The sequence below is a fragment of the Ursus maritimus genome, unplaced genomic scaffold (genome assembly GCF_017311325.1).
Source record: "Ursus maritimus isolate PB19 unplaced genomic scaffold, ASM1731132v1 scaffold_16, whole genome shotgun sequence".
NCBI lineage: Eukaryota > Metazoa > Chordata > Mammalia > Carnivora > Ursidae > Ursus > Ursus maritimus.
The window spans coordinates 17737263-17765256 of record NW_024424008.1 but is presented as its reverse complement, the minus strand read 5'-3'; the positions used below and the strand labels follow the sequence as shown (position 1 = coordinate 17765256).

Genomic DNA, 27994 nt, shown 5'->3' with positions numbered 1-27994 from the left:
AGTGGGTGATTGCTTCTTGCCATATAATTATTAGATGGATAGTTAAGGTCACAAATGCTAGACAAATTCCATGGTTCTCAAAAATGTGTCCCCAGAGCCAGCAGCATTAACCTATAAATTTGTCAGAAATGCAAATACTCTAGTCCTCCAGAGAACTATTGAATCAGAAATCAGTGGGATTTACCATTTGCATCAACAAGTCTTTCAGGCAATTCTAATGCAAACTAAAGTTTGAGAACCACTGCTTTAATTATTTTCATTGTTTGCACAAAGACTATGGATAATTCGTCATAGTCATCTCCATAAATTCAATAAAAGAGAGCAACAGAATTATTTCATGTGTCATCACTTTAAATTGTTTATCGTTTTCAATATCAGACTAATTTCTCCTGTTAGTAACCTCAGTGTGTGTGTGTTGTGTATGTGCATGCACATATGTGATCATTTTCTTTACATACATGTTATAAATACACAACATATATATAATTTACATCATCCAGTGATTTTTTTCAGCATTCTTACATCTTATCTCCAGTTTATGACACATCTATAAAATGATCTTACACATCAAGGATAATTATCCATTTCTTCATTTAAAATTTGTCTGAAACTTATTTTAAGATTAAATTTTATAATGGCTTTCTATATTCTAAGATTAGATTTGTGCGTTTGGCAACACAGGAATATTGAACCACACAGTAGAGTTATTTAGTTGACTGAATCGTACAGACTGAAACAAGCAAAGATCTTTATAGACAAAGTGTTATTCAAGCTGTAGTCTCTTCCCTGTACTTCACTTATGACTGAATTGATAGGAGTTGGTGCCTTTGGTATGCTAAAACTTTGGGATGGTGTATTAATGCTAATGCTAATTATTTTTGAAGCAAAGGTCAGTAACCAACCATCCTAGTCCATGTTTGCCCCACACTGTTCTGGTTTTAGCACTGAAAATCCCGTGTCATATGTAGGACCAGTTTCATAAGCATGCAACTGAGTGTTCCCCACCCAGAACTGCCCATACTTGGTTTAATGCTCTGCTGTCGCTATCCCGAAATTCTTAATATTTTTTGAACAAGGTGATCCATATTTTCATTTTGCAATGGGCCTTGCAAATTATATAGCTAATCCTTGTTCTGGGAAACCCCATAATCCTAGGCAAACAGAGATGGTTAGTCACCCTGCAAAGGTTTTATATAACATTCTGTCATTGGCTTGGTTTAACAGGGCATTCCATACAATAAAAGTCTTCCCCTTATGCCATTCTTTCTTTCTTATCTATAAATTTATGTGTAGGAATTATTGCTATGAATGAGAGCATACGTATGCCATGGATGAAAAAAAATTGGCATCAAATAAAGTTAGTTGTAGGGAAACAAAATTAATAAAGATTCTACTTATGTTAAATTAAGGGTAATATTTTTTTTAGTTGAAGTATCGTTGACATACAATGTTACATCAGTTTCAGGTGTTCAGCATAGCAATTCTACAGGTCTATGTTATGCTGTGCTCACCACAAGTGTGGCTACCATCTGTCACTGTACAACACTATTACACTACTTTTGGCTATATTCCCTATGCTGTACCAGGGTAATTATTTTTAAGATGCCTTTGATTAAAATCACTTGAAAATATGTTTGAATCTTTCACAAGGGTGTTTGCATTTTCAACCTTCAGTTTCAACTAGAGGCTTGTGCTTGCATATCACAAAGCTTACTCTTCACAATTTTATTACAAATGGAAACATGATTCATATATTTTACTTGCCTTTATTACTATTTAGTTATTACCACTTGACAACAAAGATTTTTGCTATTGGGATGCCTGGGTGGCTCAGTCAGTTAAGCATCTGCCTTTGGCTCAGGTCATGATCTCAGAGTCCTGGGATCAAGTCCCACATCAAGCTCCTGGCTCAGCAGGGAGCCTGCTTCTCCCTCTGCCTGCTGCTCCCCCTTCTTGTGCTCTCTCTCTCTCTCTTTCTGACAAATAAATAGGTAAAATCTCAAAATAAAATATTAAAAAAAGATTTTTGCTATTAACAACACTTTCAACTTCTGTGTGGTAGGTACCAGGCTAAGTGTTCCCTTATGTTCTTATGAAACTTAATCCTCATAATAACTCTGTAAAGAAAATATCATCAAGCCAACTTTCAGGTGGTAAAACTAAGATGCAAAAAAATTATGGTGGTTTATCCAAAGTCAATCAATGGGTAAGTGGCAGAACCTGGATTTGGGCTAATTATCTACCAGATTTTAAATCTCTGCTCTTACAGAGATTCTGTTACACTCTTAGTTGATATAGAGCTATCAGTTGTACTAAAGTATAAAATCTCCGAGGTAACAATACATCTTTTCCAGTTCTAACAGTATCCTTGTTTCCCTGAACTCTTTTCAATGAAAAAGCTGAGGCATCTGATCCAGCCCAGTTTTTTAATAAAATTCTCTTTCAAGATTGAAAAGGACCTATCATGGTGGTTCCCACTCTCCCTCTTCTTTTGGATGAGTACTTTATAAGCTTTCTATCACAGGACTTCAGATGGTTTACAGTCAGCTGGATCAATCAGATTCCCATCATAAAACACAGAGATGGTTAGAATTCTTTGGGGGTGCCACCATTATATAGGGCCAGATATTCACATCCTTAAGCCACATGTTTGTTTCTGTCAAACTGAATTCCTTCACTCAATTTCAAAAGTTTGCAGAAGGGTCTGATTGCATTTCAAAGGTTGATTTTAAAAGTCATTTTACATAGACAGTATTATCACATTGTTACACTTTGGATGTCAACTCAGTTTAGGTCTAATACTTTTCTGGAATAATTTTTGTCCACTGAAGATCTAAAATACGTCTACTCCATTGTTTAGGATTTGGTTTGTACATGGAGCTAGAAAATAAGACTGTGCATCAGCATGCAAGTCAGTGACTTTATTATTAGGTAAAATTTTCTCATTACAGAGACCATTCTAAGTAATTTATAAATATGAACCCATGTGATAACAACACATGAGGTAGGTATTGTGATGATCCTCACTTTGTAAATAGAGGACTTCAAGTAAACACAGGTTAAACTTACCAAGAATCATCTGGCTATAAGTGACAGTATCAAGATTTTAACCCAGGCAGTCTGATTCTTAACCTCTATTCTCTGTTTCCTCTAAAATTCGGTCCCTGTATTTGAAATATTTGGGGACATGACCTCTCCTGTTGATGATCTGATTTTGTTACCTATCATCTGTGTGACCTTGTCAAGTTATTCTGAATCTCAGTTCCCTCATTTCCAAAATAAGTGTAATAATAAAGACGGTATAAATCTTTTGAGAGGAGCAATTAAGATAATGGATCTGAAAAGTTTTTAGGAAGTGAAAAAGTATGGTTTATTGACAGCAGGAGTTGTTATTAATTATAAGGACTCTCCGGGAATTTATAATACTATTTTGTTAGGATATTGGAAAGAATTTGTAATTTTCCCCTTTTATTCTTCATATTTTACCTGACCTACTCAAAAAAGAATACTCATTCTATTCTGATTGAGGATCTGATATTCTCAAGGATGAGATGGAGTAGGTCAGGTAAAATACAAAGAATAAAAAGGGGAAAATTACAAATTCTTTCCAATATCCTAACAAAATAGTATTATAAATTCCATCAGGAACACGACAAGGATGCCCACTCTCACCATTATTATTCAACATAGTACTAGAAGTCCTTGCAACAGCAATCAGACAACAAAAAGGGATAAAAGATATCCAAATTGGCAAAGAAGAAGTTGAACTGCTCTCTTCTCAGATGACATGATACTCTATATGGAAAACCCAAAAGAATCCACTCCCAAACTACTAGAAGTTATAGAGCAATTCAGTAATGTGGCGAGATACGAAATCAATGCTCAGAAATCAGTTGCATTTCTATACACGAATAATGAGACTGAAGAAAGAGAAATTAGGGAATCCATTCCATTTACAATAGCACCAAAAATCATACGTTATCTCGGAATTAACTTAACCAGAGACGTAAAGGACCTATATTCTAGAAACTACAAATCATTCTTGAAAGACATTGAGGAAGACACAAAAAGATGGAAAAATATTCCATGCTCACGGATCGGAAGAATTTACATAGTTAAAATGTCCATGCTACTCAGAGCAATCTACACTTTCAATGCCATCCCGATCAAAATACCAAGGACATTTATAAAGAACTGGAACAAACAGCCCTTAAATTTGTGTGGAACCAGAAAAGGCCCCGAATCACCAAGGAATTGTTGAAAAGGGAAAACAAAGCTGGGGGCATCACAATGCCGGATTTCAAGCTGTACTACAAAACTGTGGTCACAAAGACAGCATGGTACTGGCACAAAAACAGACACATAGACCAATGGAACAGAATAGAGAACCCAGAAATGGACTTTCGGCTCTTTGGGCAACTAATATTTGATAAAGCAGGAAAAAACATCCGGTGGGAAAAAGACACTCTCTTCAATAAATGGTGCTGGGAAAATTGGACAGCTACATGCAAAAGAATGAAACTTGACCACTCTCTCACACCATACACAAATATAAACTCTAAATGGATGAAAGACCTCGATGTGAGACAGGAATCCATCAAAATCCTAGAGGAGAGCATAGGCAGCAACCTCTACGACATCGGCCACAGCAACTTTTTTCATGACACATCTCCAAAGGCAAGAGAAACAAAAGATAAAATGCACTTGTGGGACTTAATCAAGATAAAAATCTTCTGCACAGCCAAGGAAACAGTCAAAAAAAAAAAAAAACTAAGAGGCAGCCCACGAAATAGGAGAATATATTTGCAAATGATACTACAGATAAAAGACTGGTATCCAAGATCTACAAAGAACTTCTCAAACTCAATACACAAGAAACAAATAAACAAACCAAAAATGGGCAGATGATATGAACAGACACTTTTCCAAAGAAGACATACAAATGGCTAACAGACACATGAAAAAATGTTCAAAATCATTAGCCATCAGGGAAATTCAAATCAAAACCACACTAAGATACCACCTTACACCAGTTAGAATGGCAAACATTGACAAGGCAAGAAACAACAATTGCTGGAGAGGATGCGGAGAAAGGGGATCCCTCCTACATTGTTGGTGGGAATGCAAGTTGTTACAGCCACTCTGGAAAACAGTGTGGAGTTCCCTTAAAAAGTTAAAAATTGTGCTACCCTATGATCCAGCCATTGCACTACTGGGTATTTATCCCAAAGATACAGACATAGTGAAGAGAAGGGCCATAGCAGCATTGTCAACAATAGCTAAATTGTGGAAGGAGCCGAGATGCCCTTCAACAGATGACTGGATTAAGAAGATATGGTCCATATATACAATGGAATATTACTCAGCTATCAAAAAGAATGATTTCTCAACATTTGCTGCAACATGGACGGCACTGGAGGAGACAATGCTAAGTGAAATAAGTCAAGCAGAGAAAGACAATTATCATATGGTTTCTCTCATCTATGGACATAAGAACAAGAAAGATTGGTAGGAGAAGAAAAGGATAAAGAAAGGGGGTAATCAGAAGGAGGAATGAAGCATGAATGACTATGGATTATGAGAAACATACTGAGGACTTCAGAGGGGAGGGGCGTGGGGGAATGGGATAGGCTGGTGATGGGTAGTAAGGAGGGCATGTATTGCATGGTGCACTGGGCGTTATACGCAACTAATGAATCATGGAACTTTACATCAAAAACCAGGGATGTACTGTATGGTGAATAACATAATATAATAAAAATATTATTATGAAAAAAAATTAAAAATAAAAAAATAAAAAAATAAAATTGTGTAGGAAAAAAAATAAAAAATAAAGTAGAACACACACACACACACAAAGATCCTCAATCAGAGTTTCTCTAACAATAAACACTTGGCTATGTTCCTCTGTTTTATAACACTTATACTTCCCTCTTCTTAATAATTTATTTTTTGGGGGGATTATATTTACATATTCATGGTCCAATTCTTAATTTGACTGTTCCAAGAGAGAAAGATCTGCGTCATAGTCACAAGTCATTCTTAGTGTACTGGAAAGTGTCTGCACACAGTAGATGCTTTACAAATGTTTGTTGAATAAATAAATATGGGATATTTATTTCTCTTTTTAAAACATGCAACTCTAGTTGTTGGCATAATTTTAAAATCAGGTAAGCTAAAAAAAAATAAAATAAAATCAGTTAACCTAAAAGTTTTTGGAACATGTCCCTAATGTTCCTAGGTTTATGACTGCATGAGATGCGTCATGGCTCTGAATCTGGCTCTTATGTTTTTATTGAACAGGCCATTCTGTCAATATTCTTCTGATGCAATAATTAATTGTATATAGAGCAAGACCCAAACAACTTGTATGAAAAATAGTTGTGGTGTTGCTCTGCATGGAGGAGATAATAGTAGATGTTAAGAAAGAATGGAAAGTTGATTCTTCATTTGAAAAAAAACCACACATTAATAGAAATAATTATTCACCGACAGATCATGGTATACGTTTTGAGAGATGCCATTGGGAAAGAAGAATATATAATGGCTAAGGAAAAAGAGAATTTCATGGCCTTTTTCTACTTGGTGGAAAATGGGATAAAGTCGCAAAATATTGTAGTAAGGTAGATGGGAAGAAGAAAGCAATGGCAAGTGAGAACAGATAAATTAAGAGTTGAGGCTTCAATGTGAGCCCAAAACTAAAACCCCTAGCAATAACTAAATCCTAGAGAGGAAAAAATTGAAAAGGCTTAAAGAGAAAGACACAACATGTATCCATTCAATGTGTTCACGAAACCTAGTTCTTCGAACTCCTGTATGCACAACCAACCTCCTATTTAGGTGTGTCCCTGTGAATGAACTGTGGCTAATGAAATATGGGCAGAAGGTAGGTGGACCACTCCTAGGCTTGACCCATATATTCTTCCCGTAGCACCCACCAAACACCCTCTTCTCTTGTCTCCCAGGAACATGCAGAAGATCCATTAGAAAGCTGAGGGAAAGTAGAGTCACTAAAATAGCCACATGAAAGGCCACTCACCAACTGTTAACATCCAAACTAGGCTTGGTGTGAGCAAGTAATCAATCAACTTTTATTAGGTTAAACCACCAAGATTTGGGGATTTGTTCTGGCTCTTATGGCCTAGTCAGGGTGGGCTACTTTAACAAAGTATCATAGACCAGGTGGCTTATAAGCAACAGAAATATATTTCTTATGTTTCTGAAGGCCGTAAGATGAGGGTGCCAACATAGTCAAGTTCTGGGGAAGGCCCTTTTCCAGTCTGCAAACTAGTGGCTTCTGGTTGTATTCTCACATGGCAGAGAGCAGAGAGGGGAAACAAGCTCTGTTGTGACTCTTATAGGTACACTAATCCTGTTCATGAGGGCTCCATTCTCATCACCTCATCTAATCCTCATTAAATCCCAAAGGCCCACCTTCTAAAACTTCACATCGAGGGGGAAGGTTTCAATATATGAAATTGGAGGGGACACAAACATTTGGTCTATGCATTCTAGCACAATACTCTAATTTCCTAATTATATAATAAATTCTCCAAGTTTAATAATTCAAAAGGTCAGGAGTAAAAGAATATTTTGGTACTTCACTTACCACTATAGATTTACTGTTGTCCTATATGAAACGCAGTAGACAGAGTATACTTGATGTTCATTTTATAAAACACTAAGTTATTTCAATAAACACTAGAGAGAGGGATTGTAACAGAAACTGCTATTTTTTTCACCAGTACTAGTTCTCTTCCTTTTTCTAATAATACATATCCTAAATGTGGTGGGGCACATGGCCACTAGCTGGAAATGACATTTTTCAGTTGCCCTTTGGAGTTAAGTGTGGCCATGTCTGTTTGACCATGGGGATTAAAACAGAATTAATGAGAGACACTTCTAACTTATGCCTTTAAAGGAAAATGGACACACATTCTTTTTCCCACTTTGTGTACTTCTTGCCAATTAAGATGAAGATATTAAAATGAAGATTTAGAAATAGATGTTGGTTGTTGAGGATGGTAGAATTGCACTACCAATCCTGGATTATCCACTTCTGTTGTGGTTTCATGATAGCAAAAAAAAACGGTTTTTTTTTTAAGCCGCATTATTTGGGTTTTCTTTCTTACAATAATCTAAAGTGAGCTCTAACAAAAAGAAGGAGAAATAAATAGACTAACTCAACAATATCTTATGGAACTAATGACCTACAGAATCTTGAAAGGAATACTTAGAGCCGTAGTTGCTTTTGGCTTCTTATCCATATTAATCACCATATTGCAAGTATTTCTGCCTATAATATGAATCCTTTTTATCAGTATATTCTCTTCTACTTATTTAAACACTGAAGTGATAATTCCAAGTTCATAAACGTTCAAAGCTTCTATTGATAAGTCACCTACTGTGAGGCCACTGTCACAAGATTCTGAATTTACCATAGGACAAAAAAGAAAAATATTGTTTAAGTTAAAATTATTGATAAAAAGATAATAGAATTCACATAATGTGAATAAATCTTTAAAAAGATTTTCTTCATTGTAGTATAACAGAGGCTTCCCACATTTAACAAACATTTCTTATTTGATACTCATATGAACGTTAAGAGATAGATAGTACAGAAATATTATCTCCATTTTGTAGATGAAATACATGTGCTGTATGAATATAAATAGCTTACCCAGGATCTCATGTCTTGAGTTCTAGGAATCTCTCTTCAAGGATGGTAGTATACTTGTCAAATTTCTAAACATTTCCCTTTGAGATTAGGAGCTCAGAATTCAGTATCGATTTTGGATTCCAGCTCTGCCACTTATGATTTATGTTGCTATAAGCGGATGACCTTGCTTTCCCGACATACTTTTTTTTTAACCCATGAAATGGGGACAATAAATAAAACTTACCACTTGGAATTAGGTTGCTAAAAGGTAGAAAAATTGTTTACCTAAAGTACCTAACATTTAGTAATCTCTCAATAAATGTTAGCTATTAGTTTTTTTTTAAGTTTTAATTTTTAAGGGAGGATAGATTTATAGCATAATAAAAATGTACAACCCTAGGGAGTACCATTTAGATTATATTTTATAATTCCCTTCGCTGGAGCACAATACAGTAAAAATTGGATGGTGTCCCTAGAGTTGTGCAAGCAGAAACCTTAATGAATTTTTTAAAAGACCTTGATAGTTTTTATCTCACACATATTTGGCATTGTAAACAATCTTCTACTTCACATGTTTTCCCCTGGATCCAGCTACAGTTCTACTATAAATTTCTACTGAAATCTATAACTGACTAAATAATCACTTTGGGATATTTTCTCTCTTTTTAGAAGTTTTTATTTAAATTCGAGTTAGTTAAAGTGTAATATTAGTTTCAGGCATGCCTTTAATGATTCAACACTTTCATATAACACCTGGTACTCATCACAAGTGCACTCCTTAATACCCGTCACCTGCTTCACCCATTCCCCCATCCAGCTCTCCTCTGGTAACCATCAGTTTGTTCTCTATAGCTAAGCCTCAGTTTGCCTTTCTCTCTCTCTCCTTTTTCACCCCATGCCTATTTGTTTTGTTCCTTAAATTCCACATCTGAGTGAAATTGCATAGTATTTGTTTTTCTCTAATGGACTTATTTATACTGTCTAGCTTCATCCATGTCTTTGCAAATGGCAAGATTCTATTGTTTTTTTTATGGGTGAGTAATATTCCAATGTGTGTGTGTGTGTATGTGTGTGTGTGTGCCATATCTTCTTTATCTATTCATCAGTTGTTGGATGTTTGGGCTGTTTCCATAGTTTGCCTATTGTACATAATGCCTCTATAAACATTGGGGTGCATGTATCACTTTGAATCAGTATTTTTTATCCTTTGGGTAAATACCAAGTATTACTGGATCATAGTTCTACTTTTAACTTTTTGAGGAACCTCCATATTGTTTTCCACAATGGCTGCACCAGTTTGCATTCCCAACAGTGCAAGCGGGTTCCTCTTTCCCTGCATCCTCAGCAACACCTATTTTTTCTTGTGTTGTTGATTTTAGCCATTCTGACAGGCTTGAGGTAGTATTTCATTGTAGTTTTGAATGTACTTCCTTAATGATCAGTGATGTTGAGGACCTTTACATGTGTCTGGTGGCCATCTGCATGTCTTCTTTGGAAAATGTCTATTCATGTCTTCTGCCCATTTTTAATTGGATTTTTCATTTTTGGGGGTGTTGGGTTTTATAAGTTCTTTATATATTTCGGATACTAACCCTTTATCAGATAGTTTACTTACAAATATCTTTTCCCATTCCATAGGCTTCCTTTTAGTGTTGTTGATTGCTTCCTTCACTGTGCAGAAGCCTTTTATTTTGATGAAGTCCCAATAATTTATTTTTGCTTTTGTTCCCTTTCTCTCAGAGACATCTAATAAGAAGCTGCTACAGCCAATGTCAAAGAGGTTATTGCCTGTATTCTTCTCTAGGATTTTAATGGTTTCCTGTTTCACATTTAGGTCTTTCATCAATTTTCAATCTATTTTTGTGTATGGGGTAAGAACATGGTCCAGTTTCATTCTTCTGTCCAGTTTTCCCAACACCATTTGTTGAAGGGACTGTTTTTTCCCATTGGATAGTCTTTCCTGCTTTGTCAAAGATTAATTAACCATATAGTTGTGGGTTCATTTATGGGTTGTCTATTCTGTTCCATTGATCTATGTGTCTATTTTTGTGCCAGTACCATGCTGTCTTGATCACTACAGCTTTGTCATATAACTGCAAATAGTGAAAGTTTCATTTCTTCCTTGTTGATTTGGATGCTTTTTATTTCTTTTAGTTGTCTGATTTCTGTGCTTAGGACTTCCAGTACTATGTTAAATAACAATGGTGAGAGTGGACATCCCTGTCTTGTTCCTGACTTTAGTGAAAAAATTCTCAGTTTTTTTCCCATTGAGGATGATATTAGTTGTTTTTTTTTCTTATGGCCTTTATTATGTTGAGGTATGTTCCCTCCACACCTACCTTGTTGAGGGTTTTTATCATGAATGGATGTTGTACTTTGTCAAATGCTTTTTCTGAGTCTATTGAAACGATTATGCGATTTTCATCCTTTCTTTGATTAATGTGATCATGTTATTGATTTGCAAAACCCAGGAATAATCTCACTTGATCATGGTTGACTCTTTTAATGTAATGTTGGATTTGGTTTGCTACTATTTTACTGAGAATTTTTGCATCTATGTTAATTAGGGATATTGACCGGTACTTCTCTTTTTTAGTGGAGTCTTTATCCAGTTTTGGTGTCAGGGTAATGCTGGTCTTATAGAATGAATTTGGAAGTTTTTCTTCCTTTTATATTTTTTGGAATAGTTTGAGAATAAATAATCACTTTGATCCTCTTAAACTTAACAGTAAAGAAGGAAAGGATAATTATTCATAGTCTCTGGCATGAAATTGATTGGCTCTAAAAAGATGGAGACTAGAGTTAGCCCTTGTTATTTGTAGGTGTAATATTTTAATTTTAGACCACATTTTCCCAAGTAAATGTTTGAAATGTATAAACCAAAAGAGTTTAAAAGAGTATTTGGAGAAATAAAAAACACAAGGTGATGGTAATGGATGGGTTCTATGGCCAAATTAGTTGGAAATCTTTCTAGTTAAACAAATCAAAACAGCTTTCTAAATTGCAGAACTTCTTAGATTCCTCATTCTAGGATGTGTTAAAAAGGGCATGTGCCATCTATAGTTCCCAAATACTTTAGTCTAATGACCAATTTTTCTGTTTATCTTACTCTATACAGATCTCTTTAAAGGAAAAATAAATTGCTTATTTTATAGATTGTTTAGACTATGTATATCAGATTCCCAAAGCTAATGACATATAACCTTTAACATTTTTCTCCAAACCAGGAACTGGATAACTGCAAAACTTAAAAATAGGAGCAAGGCTCTTTCTTAACCAGTGAGCTAGGCTAGTCACCTACTTAGCGTTTGCCTCATTAAAATGTTTCTGTTCTTACTTTACTATAACATAAACAGTAGCTATTATGAATTTATATGAAAACTTATTCCTCCATAAAATATGACTACAAAATAAAAAGTAAACATTAATGCTGTTTGTATAAATCAAAACAAGGCAAGGAAATCTAAGGATGGTTCTTAAGGTTAATAAAGATGTTTTAGAGGTATTTACAAAATTAGAGATGCAAGTAGTTCTTGATCTACTAGAACTACGATGTGTATTTAAGGAAATTCTCTGTAAACAATCTATAGACTCAGGTGAGTTGTATACCAGTTATTGGGCAATTACTTTATTCTCTGGGACAGTATTTCTATTAATCTCAAACTGGCAGAAAAGAAAGTGATAATAGCTATTTGAGGAATGCAACATTTAGAATAAAATCTATATTATGTTTGCCCTAAGTCCACTTTCGCATATATCAATAACTGTAATATTATCTTGGATCGTGCTACACATTGCATCTCTTGATTTATGAATAAATGCAAATACACAAAAGTATTGTTAATTACTTGACCAAAAAAGACTCAATATTAGGGTCTTTTATCTCATCCATCTATGAAATTAGTCAAGCAGAGAAAGACAATTATCATATGGTTTCACTCATTCGTGAAACATAAGAACTAGGAAGATCGGTAGGAGAAGAAAGGGAAGAATGAAGGGGGGGGTAAACAGAAGGGGGAATGAGCCATGAGAGACTATGGACTCTGAGAAACAAATTGAGGGCTTCAGAGGGGAGGGTGGTGAGGGATTGTGATAGGCCGGTGATGGGTATTAAGGAGGGCATGTACTGCATGGTGCACTGAGTGTTATATGCAAGTAATGAATCACGGAACATTACATCAAAAACTAGGGGTGTACTGTATGGTGACTAACATAACATAATAAAAAATTATTGTAAATAAAAAATTAAAAAATAAAAGTAAATTTCAAATATTGGCTTAACAGTTTTTTGTTTCTTGGTTTTGTTATTTTTAAAGTTGTAATTTTCAGATAATTATAGATTTACATTCAATTACAAAAAATAATGAGAGATTTAATGTGCCCTTTATTCAATTTTCCCCAATGGTATCACTTTGAAAAACCATAATATAATATTATAGCCAAGATATTGTTCATGTAAGAGTGAAGATATAAGACACTTACATATTGAACTAGCCTTGCACGAGTGATGTTGGGCTGTGGTTTTCTTTTTATCCTTTTTTTTTTAATGATATTTTCCTGTTAACATTATGTTATTGATTTATAGTTTGATTCCATCTTGATGGGAGAACACAATCCATATGATTCCAGTTCTTTTAAATTTGTTGAGTTTTGTTTTATGGTCTTGGATATGGTCTAAGTATATGTTTTGTAGGCACTCAAAACAAATGTTTATTCTTTTGTTGTTGGGTGAAGTGTTCTATAAATGTCAATCAGATCCTTTTGGTTGATAGTGTTGTGAGTTCTTTTATATTTTTTTGTATTCTGTCAAGTCTTATCAGTTGTTGAGAAAGGGGTATTAAATTCTCCAACTATAACTGTGGATTTGTCTATTTTCCTTTCAGTTTCATCAGCTTTTGTTTCATATATTTTGGAGCTCCACTGTTTGGTGCATACATATTTAGGATTGCTATATCTTCTTGGAAGAATGACTCATTTATTATTATAAGATGACCTTCTCTGTCATCTTACTACTACTTCTACTGATGGTCTTTTTCATTCAAGCATGAGATTTTCTTGGTGTGATGATTTTTGTTAGAAACCTAAACATTTTGGGTATTACATTTTGAGACTCTGGATCTTATTAAAATCTATTTTAACTGGCTTTCTCTAACTCAAGTACAGCAAGGGAAGGAGAAACAAACATTGCCTCGTAACTGTTAAGTGGGGATAGAAGTCCAGGTTCCCCACTTGATCTGTTCTCCAGGAAGTCTCTATGCTTCCTGGCTCTGAGAGGTAGGAATGCCTCATTACTGCTCCCTAATTGGCCTCCACTAACACTGGATTGGATGGCCTCAATATCACTGGGTAGTAGTAGAGGTCCTGCCTCTCCACAAGTTTCCTTTGACCCCAATCCAGCAGAGAAAGTGTATCACCTTTTTACTGCCAGGTAGGTGTGGAAGTGCAGGTCCCCTCTATGGTCTCCATTTAAGGTAACAGGAATGTCTCCTTACTGCCTTTTTGGGATGGAAATCTCTGCTTCTTACACAGACTTCTATTCTACCATGCAAGCAGGGGATTGGGGCACATTGTTATTCTGGTAAAGATGGAGGTCTAGTCATCCCAACTAACATTTACTGGCGTGGGTGGGTATTCTACCATAAAGTGTTCTTCTTCTCTTCTTTCTCTTCTCTTCTTTCTCTTCTCTTCTCTTCTCTTCTCTTCTCTTCTCTTCTCTTCTCTTCTCTTCTCTTCTCTTCTCTTCTTTCTCTTCTCTCCTTTCCTTTTTCCTTTTCTTTTTTCTTTTCTCTTTTCTTTTTTCTTTTCTTTTCTCTTCTTCTTCTTCTTCTTCTTTCTTCTTCTTCTTCTTCTTCTTCTTCTTCTTCTTCTTCTTCTTCTTCTTCTTCTTCTTCTTCTTCTTCTTCTTCTTCTTCTTCTTCTTCTTCTTCTTCTTCTTCTTCTTCTTCTTCTTCTTCTTCTTCTTCTTCTTCTTCTTCTTCTTCTTCTTCTTCTTCTTCTTCTTCTTCTTCTTCTTCTTCTTCTTCTTCTTCTTCTTCTTCTTCTTCTTCTTCTTCTTCTTCTTCTTCTTCTTCTTCTTCTTCTCTTCTTCTTCTTCTTCCTTCTTCTTCTTCTTCTTCTTCTTCTTCTTCTTCTTCTTCTTCTTCCTTCTTCTTCTTCTTCTTCTTCTTCTTCTTCTTCTTCTTCTTCTTCTTCTTCTTCGTATTTTCATTGTTTGAATGGAGTATAGTGGTTATTGCCTTAAAGCTTTCTTCCCTACTCCTTATGGCTAAAGAGAGCAAATTTTTGTTGTCCTTTAGGTTTGTTTCTTTGTTTGTTTGTTTTTCTATACCTCTTACTATTTCCTAGGCTTCTTCGGCTCTAGATCTTGGATATACGGCCAAAAAGAAAGCACAAGGGACTCCTTACCATGCAAGAGGTCCCAGGTTCTCTAGCAAGTCTGCCTTATCTTCACCATTAATATTATTCTGTTTTATGTACAATATACAGAGATTTTAGTTATACTTAGAGAGAGAATAGAGAAATGTATATCTAATCCATTTTTCCAGAAGTGGAAGTCTATGTACTTTTATTAGTTTATTGACTGTGATTCTTCTGTATTTTTGGTTTTCTAAAAAGTCCATTGTTTTTGCACAATGATTTCTTCTAAGATACCCACACAGAGTGGAGTGATTAGTGCTGGGCCATAGAACAGAAGCAGGATTGGGAGTGCATCAGAGATAAAAGTTTTGCTCTGGTAACCTAGAGAAGCCAGAATGTGACATACATAAGTAATACTTTTGCTGCACTCTTAAGTATGATGGCTATCTAGAAGAAAATCAGATGTGCCATTGTTTGTATTGAGAACTGAAATAACCATGCTTTTTATGGAATCCATTTCTACCTGAATGCACAACTGGGACATAAACTCAGGTTATTCAGACTTAGGCATTTGGCAGACATTTTCTTGATATTGAACAAAATAAGTATGTCACTTAAAAGAAAACTGATGGGGACACCTGGGTGGCTCAGTTGCGTTGGCTAAGCCTCTGGTTCTTGGATTATGCTCAGGTCATGATCTCAGGATTCTGGGATGGAGGCCCACATTGGGCTCCATGCTCAGGGGGGAGTCTTCTTGAGATTCTCTCTCTATGCCCCTCTCCCTGCTCTCTCTCTCTCAATCAAATAAATAAATAAATCCTTAAAAAAGAAAATACCTGATGATATTTTCTTGCCCATGATAAAATTTGAGTTTCCAAGCAACTTTTAAGAAATTACTACTTGTCAAGTTTTGGTGTACAAAAAAAATTAAGATCTACAATTATCAGAAAATATTTTTAAAAATACTTCTACTTATTTTAATTTTATACCTGTGTGAAGTTATGTTTTCTTCAAGTTTTTCAACCAAACACCATATCATAATACCACTGAGTGTAGAGGCAGACATAGAATCCAGATGTCTTCTTCTTCTTCTTTTTTTTTTTTTTGCAAAAATATAAAGCAGGGGAATGTCACTTTCTATTTTTTTTAAATATGTTTAAGTACATTATTTATATGTGTGTAAGGAATATTTTTTGTTATTTTAATGAATCAAATATTTTCAAAGTTTTTTTTAGTTTTAGTTTTAAAAACAGTAAGTAGCTATAGATATAACCCACATAAACAAAGTCTTATTGTAGTTCTCCATATTTTGTAAGAGTTGTAAATAGACACTGAAGCCAAAATATTTTAGACTTACCTCTGCAGAAGATTACAAGCCATCCTACAAGAGACATTGTTACTTTGTGTTTGATATCCTGAAATCTCTCAACTCATCTTTGTTAAATAAATAAATGTATAAACAGAAAATCCTGCTTTTTATTTGCAGTGTTTATTACTAATGAGTGCTGGTATTTTCACCAAGATTTGTCCCAAGGAAGTGAAATTTCTATATGTCTAATGCCTGACTCTACTCTTAGAACAGGTGCATTATTATTTTGCTCCTTAAAGATTTTCTGTGACCTTAAATAGAAAATAAGATCATCCTTCAACAAACAGCCATTTTCGACAGTGAAATTGAATGATGAAAAAATAAATAAAAGCTATTTATTATGAATAAATACATATCATGAGGAGTAATAACCTTACTAAATTATAAGGAAAGTTGGGACAACTATTGAAAACTACAAAGACAGGAGTAGGGAAAAGGAAACATTTCGTGTATATAATAGGAGCTAGGTGTGAGTATATTCTTGCAATAGCCTAAACAGGTCATCATTAAATAAATTTTAAAAATGAGGAATGCTCATAATGTTAAAACAAATACTCAAATATATTGCTATATGTCTTCAAAATCAGTGTTTCAGTCTACTTTATAGAGATCTGGGAAGTTCTTCTCTATCTTTCTCCAGTGTAGCTTTCCAAGATGGTGTTTGCTAGTACATAATACCAGCACCTCTTAACTCATAGGAAAGATGACGTATGCCTTAAATAAATCTCTTTATTTTCTCAATATTCACATTTGGCAAGGATAATTTGCATAGTATTACAACCAATCAGAGATGGTAGAAACAGAAGAATCATTTAAAACTGTATAAATAAATGAGGACTAACACAACAATTTGTTTTGTTTCATTTTTTTACAGAGAGATATCAGGGTATGTCATTATCGCATTTGTTGCTTAAATTTACCGAGTATCAAGCAATAATATCCCCACACTCTAAATTATTCTGTTTTTAAGGTATTTTTTTTCTGAAAAAAAAAATAAAACTGTGAGTTTCTACTACCCAGATGTCTGAACAATGTCACTGAGTCTAAAGAAATTTGTTTCTACAAAATTTAAAATGCCTCCTAATGTTTAAACAGTCATAGTTTTTAGCAGGTAATCACTGCATCCTGGCTAGAGAGTTTCTAAGGGCAAGATAAAATAAATGTATTCTGATCTTACCACTTTCTGCTTTGACTGATTAAGAATTTAACATGCATTTCATAAGAATGCATAGAAATTATGCATAGGAATTATGCTTGAGTTATATTTTGTGAACCTAGTTCATAAGTACTAACTCTACCCTGAGTGCAGCTTCTGCCCTAGATCTCTTAAAAACGTAAGTATTTATCCACAAAGCCTTCTCCATAACATAGCAGTCCTTATTTTATTTCAGGACTTTAAAAAGGTAGTTATATCCTGATTAAAAGAGAAGCACAATCAAAGCAAACCCATTTTGAAAATAATACACAGGATACTTGTTTGAATTCCCTACATGTTATCGGAAGGATCCTATTTTCCCTGAGAACTTGGAGCAAAGAGAAGAAAAAAAACAAGGCTATGCTTTGAGTCAAATAAGTTGAATCAGCTCATTCAACTGGAAGGAGACATACTGTTTTCTAAACTCAGTGGAATAACTACTTAAGATGGTGCATTAGTGTGATCAATGAATATTAAATATCATAGGACTGTTGTCAGGATTAAATAATATAACACAAGAAATGAAAATGTCTGGCACACAGAGATTTTTGTTATTATTATGATCAGAAACATTGCCTGATCCAAATACCAACAGAGTTGGCAAGGTGGTAATTCTAGGGAGTTAAATAACCCAGGCTTGGAAAAGTTTTCTTGTTCTGAGCTTCTCAAAACCTTTTGCTTCTGTTCTGAGTCAGTGAACACCAATCAATACCAAGCTGTTCAGCTTTCTGATTTCCTCAGAATGAGTAAAGGTGTACAGGAGAGCGCTGGAGTCTTCCCATCCCTAGAATGTCCCATCCGACTGAAACCATCTCCTTGGCATTAAGATTTATACAGTTACAGTCTCAATGGAATTTAGTTTTTGAGTCTGTGTGATCATTTCTGGATGTCCTAATAAAGTCCATTTCTCAAGCACAGACACTGAAAACTCAGTCATTCTTTGAGACTTCACTGTGACTGCCTGCTGGCCTTTCTCTTCAAATATGCATGTTGCTATAAAACGTCATTCAAAATGTCAAAACTTCCACTTTCATTAAAGTCCAGAGCTCTTTTTCTTTCTTTCTTTCTCTTTCTTTTTTCTTTCTTTCTTTTCTTTCTTTCTTTCTTTCTTTCTTTCTTTCTTTCTTTCTTTCTTTCTTTCTTTCTTTCTTTCTTTAACTTTTTTGAACTCCTCCTCAAGAAATCCTAGCAAATGAGGAGGTGAGATACTTCCCAGTGATGTGTTTGGCAGTCACAAAAAAATAGGGTTGGAGGACTGCTGGAAAGAAAAGTTCTGGAGAATATAGTAGCAGTTATTTTAGAAGAGCTTTCATATGAAGATAAACTAGATTTTTTTAATGGTATATAGCTTAAGAAGACAAAACAAGGACCAATTATGAGAAATCGATGGGAGATGTTTTAGAACCATCTTCAATATGTTGCTCACCTGTCCGCCTCACATTTGGCTACCAAGAACCCCTGATCCTCTATACTCTAGAGTATACCAAAGTTGCTAGACTCCAACCAATTCATCTGCATCTCTGTCTCCCTACCTGAAAACAAGCCCTCACCATCCATCGTCCCCTCAATGGCTCACTGATTAATCATCCCTCATTCTGCTAAGTCCACCAGCTTCATACCTTGTTGACATGTAGAAAGGATCATATCAACTTCCTGCTGCCCTCTCCTGACTCACATTGTCTAAAGCCATGTTTCACAAAACAAGATATGTAGACGTATTCTTGAAGATACAAACATTGTACCATCGGGTTTTCAAATATCTATCTTTTACAGAGAAGCTATGAGGGACATTTACACAGAACACACTTTAGTTTCTTAATTCCCCAGGGATCTGTGGGCATATTTTTAGGACACTATAATTATTTTTCCTTTAGAGCAGATTGAGATACAGGGGTACACAGGATGTATTCTAAACTCTTTATACCTCTTCTTAGCTCCCTTTGCAAAGTTAATATTCCAGCCATACAGAACTTTTTATTTTTTGGTAACTAATTTCACAGCTTTGTTCCACTATGCATGTTGTACCCTCTGCTGGAAATGCTTTTCCTCCTCCCTTCTTGGTGAGAAATTATTGATATTTCAAGATCCAATTCTATTTTCACCTTCTTGGGAAATATGTCTAGTTTATCTCTGGGTTCCTACCTCATTTTATACTGCTTGTCATATTGTGCTTTCCCCATGCGCCAGTGTGGCATTTCTTTATTGGATGGTAAGCTCCTCGAGGTCAGAAACTATGTAACTGTCATCTTTACATGTCTTTAGAAGTCCATCATTTCCTATAGTACCAGAATCATGGAGGGCTCTTTAAATTGGATAGAACTAGGTGTTTGTTGTTTTTTTTTTCTCACCCTGGAACTTTTTGTTGTCCCTAGTGAGGTAGGTTAGTCCCTGTCCTTGAATGGCTACCCAGGGATATTGTCATAGTGGAATCTCAGCATAGTATGGGATGTTGGAGTGAATGCATGGAAATGTCTTTCAGCTCTAAGTTTCCATGATCCTAAGTTGCACTGTGCTTAGGGTTGTGAACATAACTTTAAATTAGAATTGTTCCTTGTTCTTGTAACTTTTTTTCCTTTTGGAGCTGTCTTTTCTCTTGTCTCTTTGTTTTTGGGAACTCCCCTTGAAAACTATTTGCCTCCAGAAATGCTATCTATCTCTGGGTCTCTCTCAAGAAATTTTTTTCCATCCTTCCCCTTCCCCATTTTTCTACTACACCTTGCGCATCATGACCTATTTTCTCAGGAGTCAGTCCATGCTTGGTTTCTCAGCTAATTGTCAGAAAAATTAATGAGTGATAACTGAGTTTTCAACAACTAATCCTGGTTTAACATAATTAAGGCTGTCATTTATTGAAGAAATGTTTAAATTCCTTACATGTATTATATCATATAATCTTTACACAAAACCCATAAATTATTATTCTTTTCTACATTTTAAAGATGATGAAACTAAGGCCCAGAAGTGAAGTAACTTATTCAATGTGATATATCTAGAAAGTAGTAGAGTTTGGATCAACTTCCTGTCAGTTTGATTGTTTTTAACCGCTTCACTAAACTGGCATTCCTCCCTCAGCCCCCAACACACATGCCACTGCTAATTTTGCATTAACACGATTATAAACTGTGAGGTACAAGACACCCTGGGCAGTCAGAGATTTGGATGTGAGAAGATTCTTCTTCGAATCCAATAGCCCACACTGCATGGGCATCAAATATTTAGCCTAATCAGAAGACTACCTTCTATAATGCATACTTATTTTTTCTTTGCTTTATTAAAGAACATGAGTCTCTTTTACACAATTCACAAATGGCACATTTTCAATATTTATTTCAGCATTTAAATCTAAGAGGGAAGCTGAAGTTACATAAATAACCTCAGCAGATGAAAACACAACAGCTCCTCCATCCCAGGTCTGGCTGTGAGAATGTGTTCAATGGGATGTACATCACACACCTCTCATAAGGCTAGAGAGAATCCAAGGGCAGCAATAACTGTGAGGTTATTCCACCTCGTTTACTGAGAGCAGAATGCAGTAGTTGCTTTTGCTCCTGCTTCTCCCACTCTGTGTTCCTCACAGCTATACTTGCTTGAGCATTCCTTGTAGGCCAAGACATTCCACATCCCATCCTATCCTGGTTTTAAAATGTGTCCAGTGAGCAATATTTGCTCCCAGATCTTTGTTTCTAATATCCTTCCCCACAGAAAGGAACAATTGTTTCTGAAGAAATATGACTGATTCAGGCCCAAGGCACTGCAGGTACAAGATGACTCTAGAATACTTTGTTATACCAGAAAGAAAGAAAATGCTAAAAAAAAAAATAATAATGGGGAAGTGAAACAAAGACATAAGAGCCAGCTTGAAGGTGTGCCCATTGATGGAATCTGGAACCATCCGAGCACTGAGATAATGATGCATCTTAAAGAATTATATACCATTGAAAAAATCCTGAGTGCTGAAAGGCTTTACTTGATACCATAGATAGATTAAGATAGAAAGATAGATAGAGGGGCACCTGGTTGGCTCAGATGGTTAAGCATCTGCCTTCAGCTCAGGTCATGATCTCCAGGTCCTGGGATCAAGCCCCATGTCGGACTCCTGGTTCAGCAGGGAGTCTGCTTCTCCCTTTCCCTCTGCCTCACCCCTGCTCATGCTCTCACTCTCTCTGTATCTCTCTGTCTCAAATGAATAAATAAAATCTTTAAAAAAAAGCAGCAAACTATTAAGAAGAACGAAAGAACGAAAGAAAGAAAGATGATAAATAGATAAATACAGGGAGGCAGAAAAGAAGGAAAGAAGGTAGGCAGGTGGGATCTTGCTAACAGTAGAATACTGAGTGTTGTCTAATAAATGTAAAGGGAGTGCTGAAGTTGGACACATCATTTTGTAACCACCAATGGATGGCAACTGCAGGAGAAAGCAGAATATTTGCACAGTATTAAGAAATGTCTCCATTTAATCAATTTATTACTTTGAAAGAGAGAAAATAACTAATTATGGAGTGGGGAAATTGGACTACATCTGGAGCAGATGATCAAATTCACATCATCAATGTGAGACAGATGGTTGTTCTGTGCCTCCCATTGGGATACACTCTTAGAAAGACACAAAGCCACCTACATAGAATTCTGGCTCAGAAAGCATTACCTGCATCCAATTATGAGGAAATATCAGACAAACTCAAAAAAAGGATATTCTATTTAAAAATGGTGAAAGGGACTGTATTGCCCCAAAATGTCAATCTCATTAAAGAAAAAAAAAGTGTCTGTAAAAATATTTCAGATGAAAGAAGGCTAAAGAGATGTGGCAACCAAATGCTACCTGCCCTAGTCTGGATCCTGTTATGAAGAAAAAAAAAATTCTATAAGGATATTATTAGGTCTATTGAAAAAATAGAATGTAAATATTAGATTAGAATAAAGCTTTATATCAATATATGATTTACTGTAGTTAATAACTGGTCTGTGGTTACGTAAGAGAATATTCCCATTCTAAGGAAAAGTACACTGACATATCCAGGGGTAAAGTGTTCTAATCTGTACCACTCACCCTCAAGTGGTTCAGTTTGGGAGAGAGACAGCACACCAGATATAATGTAAACAGTAAGTGAATCTGGATGTATGTGTGTCTTTTCTATTTTATTGTTGTAATTTTCCTGTAGGCTTAAAATTATTTCTGAATAAAAGTTTAAAGAAAAGAGTAAAAAAATGTGCCCTTGATCAGGGAAAGCCCTTTTATAGCTCAGATCAATGTTTGCTAAGATTTTCCCACCACTACGTTGGCAACATACAACACTGATAAATAAGCTAAGTGGTGGGTTAGATGTAATTTGAAGTACATTAGGTTTTATTTATGTATTCAGTTATCAAAAACTTAATGAATACCTATCATGTGCCAGATAATGTGTTATCATATGCTTTTTTCTCCTCCTCAAGAAAACATAAGAAACTATGTGTGAATAAGAATAATAAAGAAAAAAGAAGACAATAATTCACAACCATAATTTATTAATAGCAGCAAATTATTTGTGATATATCTAATGTTCTCCACTTACCTCTGTGCGTTAGAATCTCTTTGGAAGCCACTGGCTGAGCTGACACAGCTCGAGCCGCTTTCTTTTATTAACTTCAGGCCCAGAAAAATGTGGCTCCCCTACCTTATTTCTGTGACCAACCCATGTTCCTTAGTTACAAAGTTCATGCATTTTAACTACTAGAAAATCTGCCTGAAAAACCTATAAAGTACTTCTGTTTCCTTAAGGATGAGGTCCAACTTTGCAGTGTCATTAAGTCAGAATTTAGAGTCTTGCTGTTAACCTCTGCATAGTCCAATGGGACACCCAATCCTCCCAGATGGTGACTGCCAACTTGTGTGTGCACCTTTGTCTCAGCATATAGACTCTGAGATTCCTGACACCATGTATTGCCTTCTTATATTATATTATATTATTGAGGTCCAGCTTGATATATTTATTGTTCACCTTCAAGAAACTCTCAACCCACTCTGGGTCATCTGAGTACAATGGAAAGGACTCTTGGGTTTTGACACTTGACAATTCTCAGAACAGATTTAGCTCTGTCACTGACTGAATGAATGCTTACAGTCAAATTATATAATATCTCTAATCCTGTTTCCTCTCTTTCAACTCAAAATAATGGTGCTATATTTCTCAGAGGATGGTTGTAAGAATTAAGAGAGATAGTGTTTGGCACAGTGATTAGCTGGAAAATGTTAATCATTAATATTACTTTCAGAAGATAAACACAATTTTTATTTTAATGGCTGGAAGCAGGATTCCTCTTTAGGGTGATATAGATGATATACTCCTTATTTTAACTGCTTCTCGAGGAGAGCAAGGCCTGAGGTTATGGTTAGAAGGACCCAGGGATATGAAGGAGACATAGTTGTATAGTTGAGCAACAGAAGTTAGAGGATAAAACAACAACCACAAGGACAAGAAAGCAAAACAAGAAAGTTAAGAAGAAAGAAATGAGAGAAACTTTTGTCTACACGGTAGGGTGCCAAAGGGGTTTGTAGGAGGTGGACTGTTTAATGTTAAATATTGAATTGTTGACATTGCAACAAGTTAGTCCCCTGTCTTCACAAACTTCCTATTAAATCTGTGACTTGAGTGAATGTTCTTGGTTTGTATGTTTGCTTGCTTGTTTGTTTTGTTTGTAGTTTGCTTCCATAATGCTTATTAAGGTGAAAAAAGTGAGTTTCATGACCAGGACAGTATTGAGCAGAGAAGAATCAACAGGTGCTAAAGGGCAGAGCAAGCAGTACTGAAAGCTTTTTAGGAAAAGTGGGCCTAGAAGAACCTCTGAGAAGGAATCTCTGACAAAGTACAGAAATCTTGAGGAATAATGAGATGGAGACTTAACCTGACATATAGATTTTATCCTTATTATAGGTAAGAGAATGGACTTGGCTCACAGAGCTTAGGGTCCAGATTATTTTAAACTAGGTAAAATACTAAAACTTGCAAAGTATGATAGTTCCACAGTCTTTTATCCATAATTCCAAAATACTAAATGGTCTGAAAATGTTTTGTTCAGCATCAATACTCTATCAGTGGAAAAAGCTGACCTTATTCACCATTAGACTGCCATTCGTCTTTCTTTATTGTGACGGGGGTGTATTCATACCTTTTGCTGAAGAGTTGTATGTGTTGGATGATGGTGTGCTGCTCAGATTCTGTGAGGATTATTGGCCACATAGGCATATATGCCACTTGTCCTTAGAAAATTCTGAATTCTTAACATATCTGGAGTTTTAGATAAGAGATTACAAGCAGGAGTTCAGAAAAACAGGAAATTTTAAATGAGTGAAAAAAGGGAATTACCTTCCAGTGTATTTCTAAAGCTGAAATTGGCAGCTTTATCCATGGAATCCGATTCATACTGGGTCAGACTTAGGCAGAATTCCACATCAGCAGAGGAGGGGAGCCTCGGGGTCCTGGCTTTGTCATGGTTTCCAGGATTTCGCAGTAGTGGTCCCTCTGGAGTTCCGTCGCATAAAGCCTGCCGGCTGTTGTACTCCTCCAGGCGGGTGCAGATGATCTACACAAAAACCTTTATGTTAAAGGAGTTGTGGGGGCCTCAACATCAAAAGGGAGAAGGTGGGAAGATTCACCAAGAGCTTCATATTTTAAAGGAAATTGTTGAAGGACCGAGCCTTCTGAGGGTTGCAAAATAAGAGTGAAATCTAAAATCTAGAACAGAATTCTCTTCTTGTATCTACTTAAGAAAATGAGTTAAATTCCCTAGGCCTCAATGATCAAAGGAGGATAATAAAAATGACTTCATATAATTTTGTCAAGTATTTATTTGATGAGAATATAAATCTGACAAGCGTCTGTTAAACATCCATTGTGTGACTTCGCTGGTTGTATGCCCACGAAGCTAGCCCTAGTCCTGAGTTTACGTCTGTGCCATCTCTTGTTTCTCTATTTCTATATCTTCTCTTTTGGCTCTTACAAGTTTCAAAGCTTTCAACTACCTGGTGAGAACTCCCTAATTCTTATCTCTAGTTCAAAACCACTTCTCTGAATTTTAAACCTTTATATCCATCTCTGACTTCCTATTTCAGTCTTATCTCCCATGCATCTCACATGTCACATTTAAACTCCCCAAACTCTGCTCTTCTCCCCATATTTCCTATCACATCAACCGTCTTGCAGCTCAAACCCGTGAGTCATCCTTTTAAAGCCAGAAACTGGTGAGTTTTCATTTGTATTTTATTCTCTTAGGTCTTTCACTAACAGTTGAAATCATTAGCCAGTCTTGTCAATTGTACCTCCAGAATACAGCTTGAGTCTGGGAACCACTCTTCAGTTTGCCTACAGATGATGTGACCTGACTGCTAAAGTCAGGTTGGCTACCCTTCTCTGAGCATTACTCGTGTTTCTCCCTGCCACAACTTTGTTCATACCTAAGCATTCTCACTCCTTGCCATGGATCTGACATCTGACCTCGTCTTCAAGAATAAGGCAGTATTTTAGAAAAAAACAGACACTGTTAACTCTGACTTTGAAAGTAATTCAAAAGGATCTGACTCTAAATATGAAGAATTTTCAGGAATTCTTCACTGAATTATTTTACTTATAGTTTCATTTATAGGTCGGCAGAAGAATAAACTATGATAATATCTCACTAAAGAAGTCAAAAGGAGCTCTTTCAGTATAAATATAAAATAAAAATTGTAAATGAGTAAAAAATCACACAATTTAATAGGCAGATTTATCTTTACTTTTTGGTCTCAGTGCTATTTAAATTAATTCATCTTAAAATCATTGATGCCTTTGATTCAGTGAGAGCAAGGAACTAAGTAGCAAGATATCAATCCTAACTCAAAACAAAAAGTACAGGAGAGCCACCCCGCCTTGACCCACAAGCACATACTTCCACAGGAGGCCTGTGCCCATTGAGCAGATAACATTATTCTTTGCCAAATGTAGACTTCACTTACTTTAGATTCCTTGATAAACAATCAGTATCATCTCCCTTAGAAAATGTGATCTTCACCAGGACAACTTTATTATTATTACTATTCATAGGATCTAGAACAGAGGCTCAATCAATATTTGATGGATGAATAAAATCAGTGGATGAACCAATGAATCTTCAACTACAAACATGTGTTCAACAACCTTTTTAACTCGTCCTGTAATCGGTACCAAACTCTGCTCTAGAAGATATTTTTAAAAATATATCATTTTTATTAAACACATGAGGAAGGCATCACTGTGTACATTTTTAAAACTTCACACAACCACCTTGTAGGTTTATATGATTTTTTCCCCTGTTTTAATGACGAGGAAACACAGTCTGACTAGGGGAGAATACAAAAGGCTAGTATCATCTAAAACCCTGGTTATGATGAATACTTTTATGGACAACAGGCAAGGCACATGGAACAATATTTTAAAAGTGAAAAGCCTTCCTGGTCATTTGTTTGCACCACAGTTAAAAATAATCGAGACAATCTTAGTCTCCTGCTCCAGTGAGTTTGCACTCTAGAGAAATGTAAAAGCAAATTCAATTATCATGAGATGGAACTGAATGAGCCGTGCCTCCCAGGAATGGCTGCTACTGTGTTCAATGAGAGACACTTAGAGAAGCTTTTAATTTTGGGTCACTAAGATATCACTTATGAATTGAAGCGTTGTGTGTTGGAAAAGAACTGGATGCCAAATTCCGGTAGATGCGGGCATCAGTTCCGGCTCTGTTACTTACTGGCAATGTGTCAGTGAGCATGTTATTTAGACTTGCTAAGTCTCAATTTTCTCAACCATAATATGAAATTGTATTAAATATAATAGGGTATAATAAAAATATACTATTATATGACACTGTAATGTATAATTCACATTTACTGTATTAATAATAAAATAAAATAGTAACAGAAAGTAGCACAGATTTTGCCCAGCAAATGTCAGTTTACAGGTTTCTTCACACTTCACTACATTCCTCAATCCTTTTATCCATGCATAATTGAGAAATAGATCTGTTGGGTGATTCGTCTAAGGTCATATGATGCTTAGAGCCAGAGCTAGAACATTAATACACAGTGCTAATTCCAAATGTATATATACATAACATTTATTACTGCCTGTAAATGGTTTAGGAATGGTTGAATAAAGCTAACTTAGCTTTTGCATTGAATATAATATATTGAATTCCTTTATTATGTCAATTAACTAGACATCATGTCAGGTACATAAACGAAATTATTTTCACTCCTGTTGGAATATTAAACCATCTCAGGACATTTTCAAAAGTCCTACTGCCTCAAAAATTCCTACAGCAGACTCGTTTGCAAAGGTTTGAATGGAACTATTTTTGCTGAAATGCCAACAGCCAAGTGACTAAGTGTTCAGATGATTGGATGTATTAGTAACAAGGAGGAAATCTA

The 27994-nt window shown here is 35.6% G+C and overlaps 1 protein-coding gene across 1 annotated transcript in view; it reads right to left on the bottom strand.

Moving 5' to 3' along the window:
- The window catches only part of TYR (tyrosinase), a 107199-nt gene that overhangs the window by 72513 nt on the left and 6692 nt on the right, over positions 1 to 27994 (bottom strand). The window contains exon 2 of the mRNA XM_008704436.2: positions 24924 to 25140. Within this exon, the coding sequence (XP_008702658.1) occupies positions 24924 to 25140 (217 nt within the window). The remainder of the gene's footprint in view (positions 1 to 24923; positions 25141 to 27994) is intronic.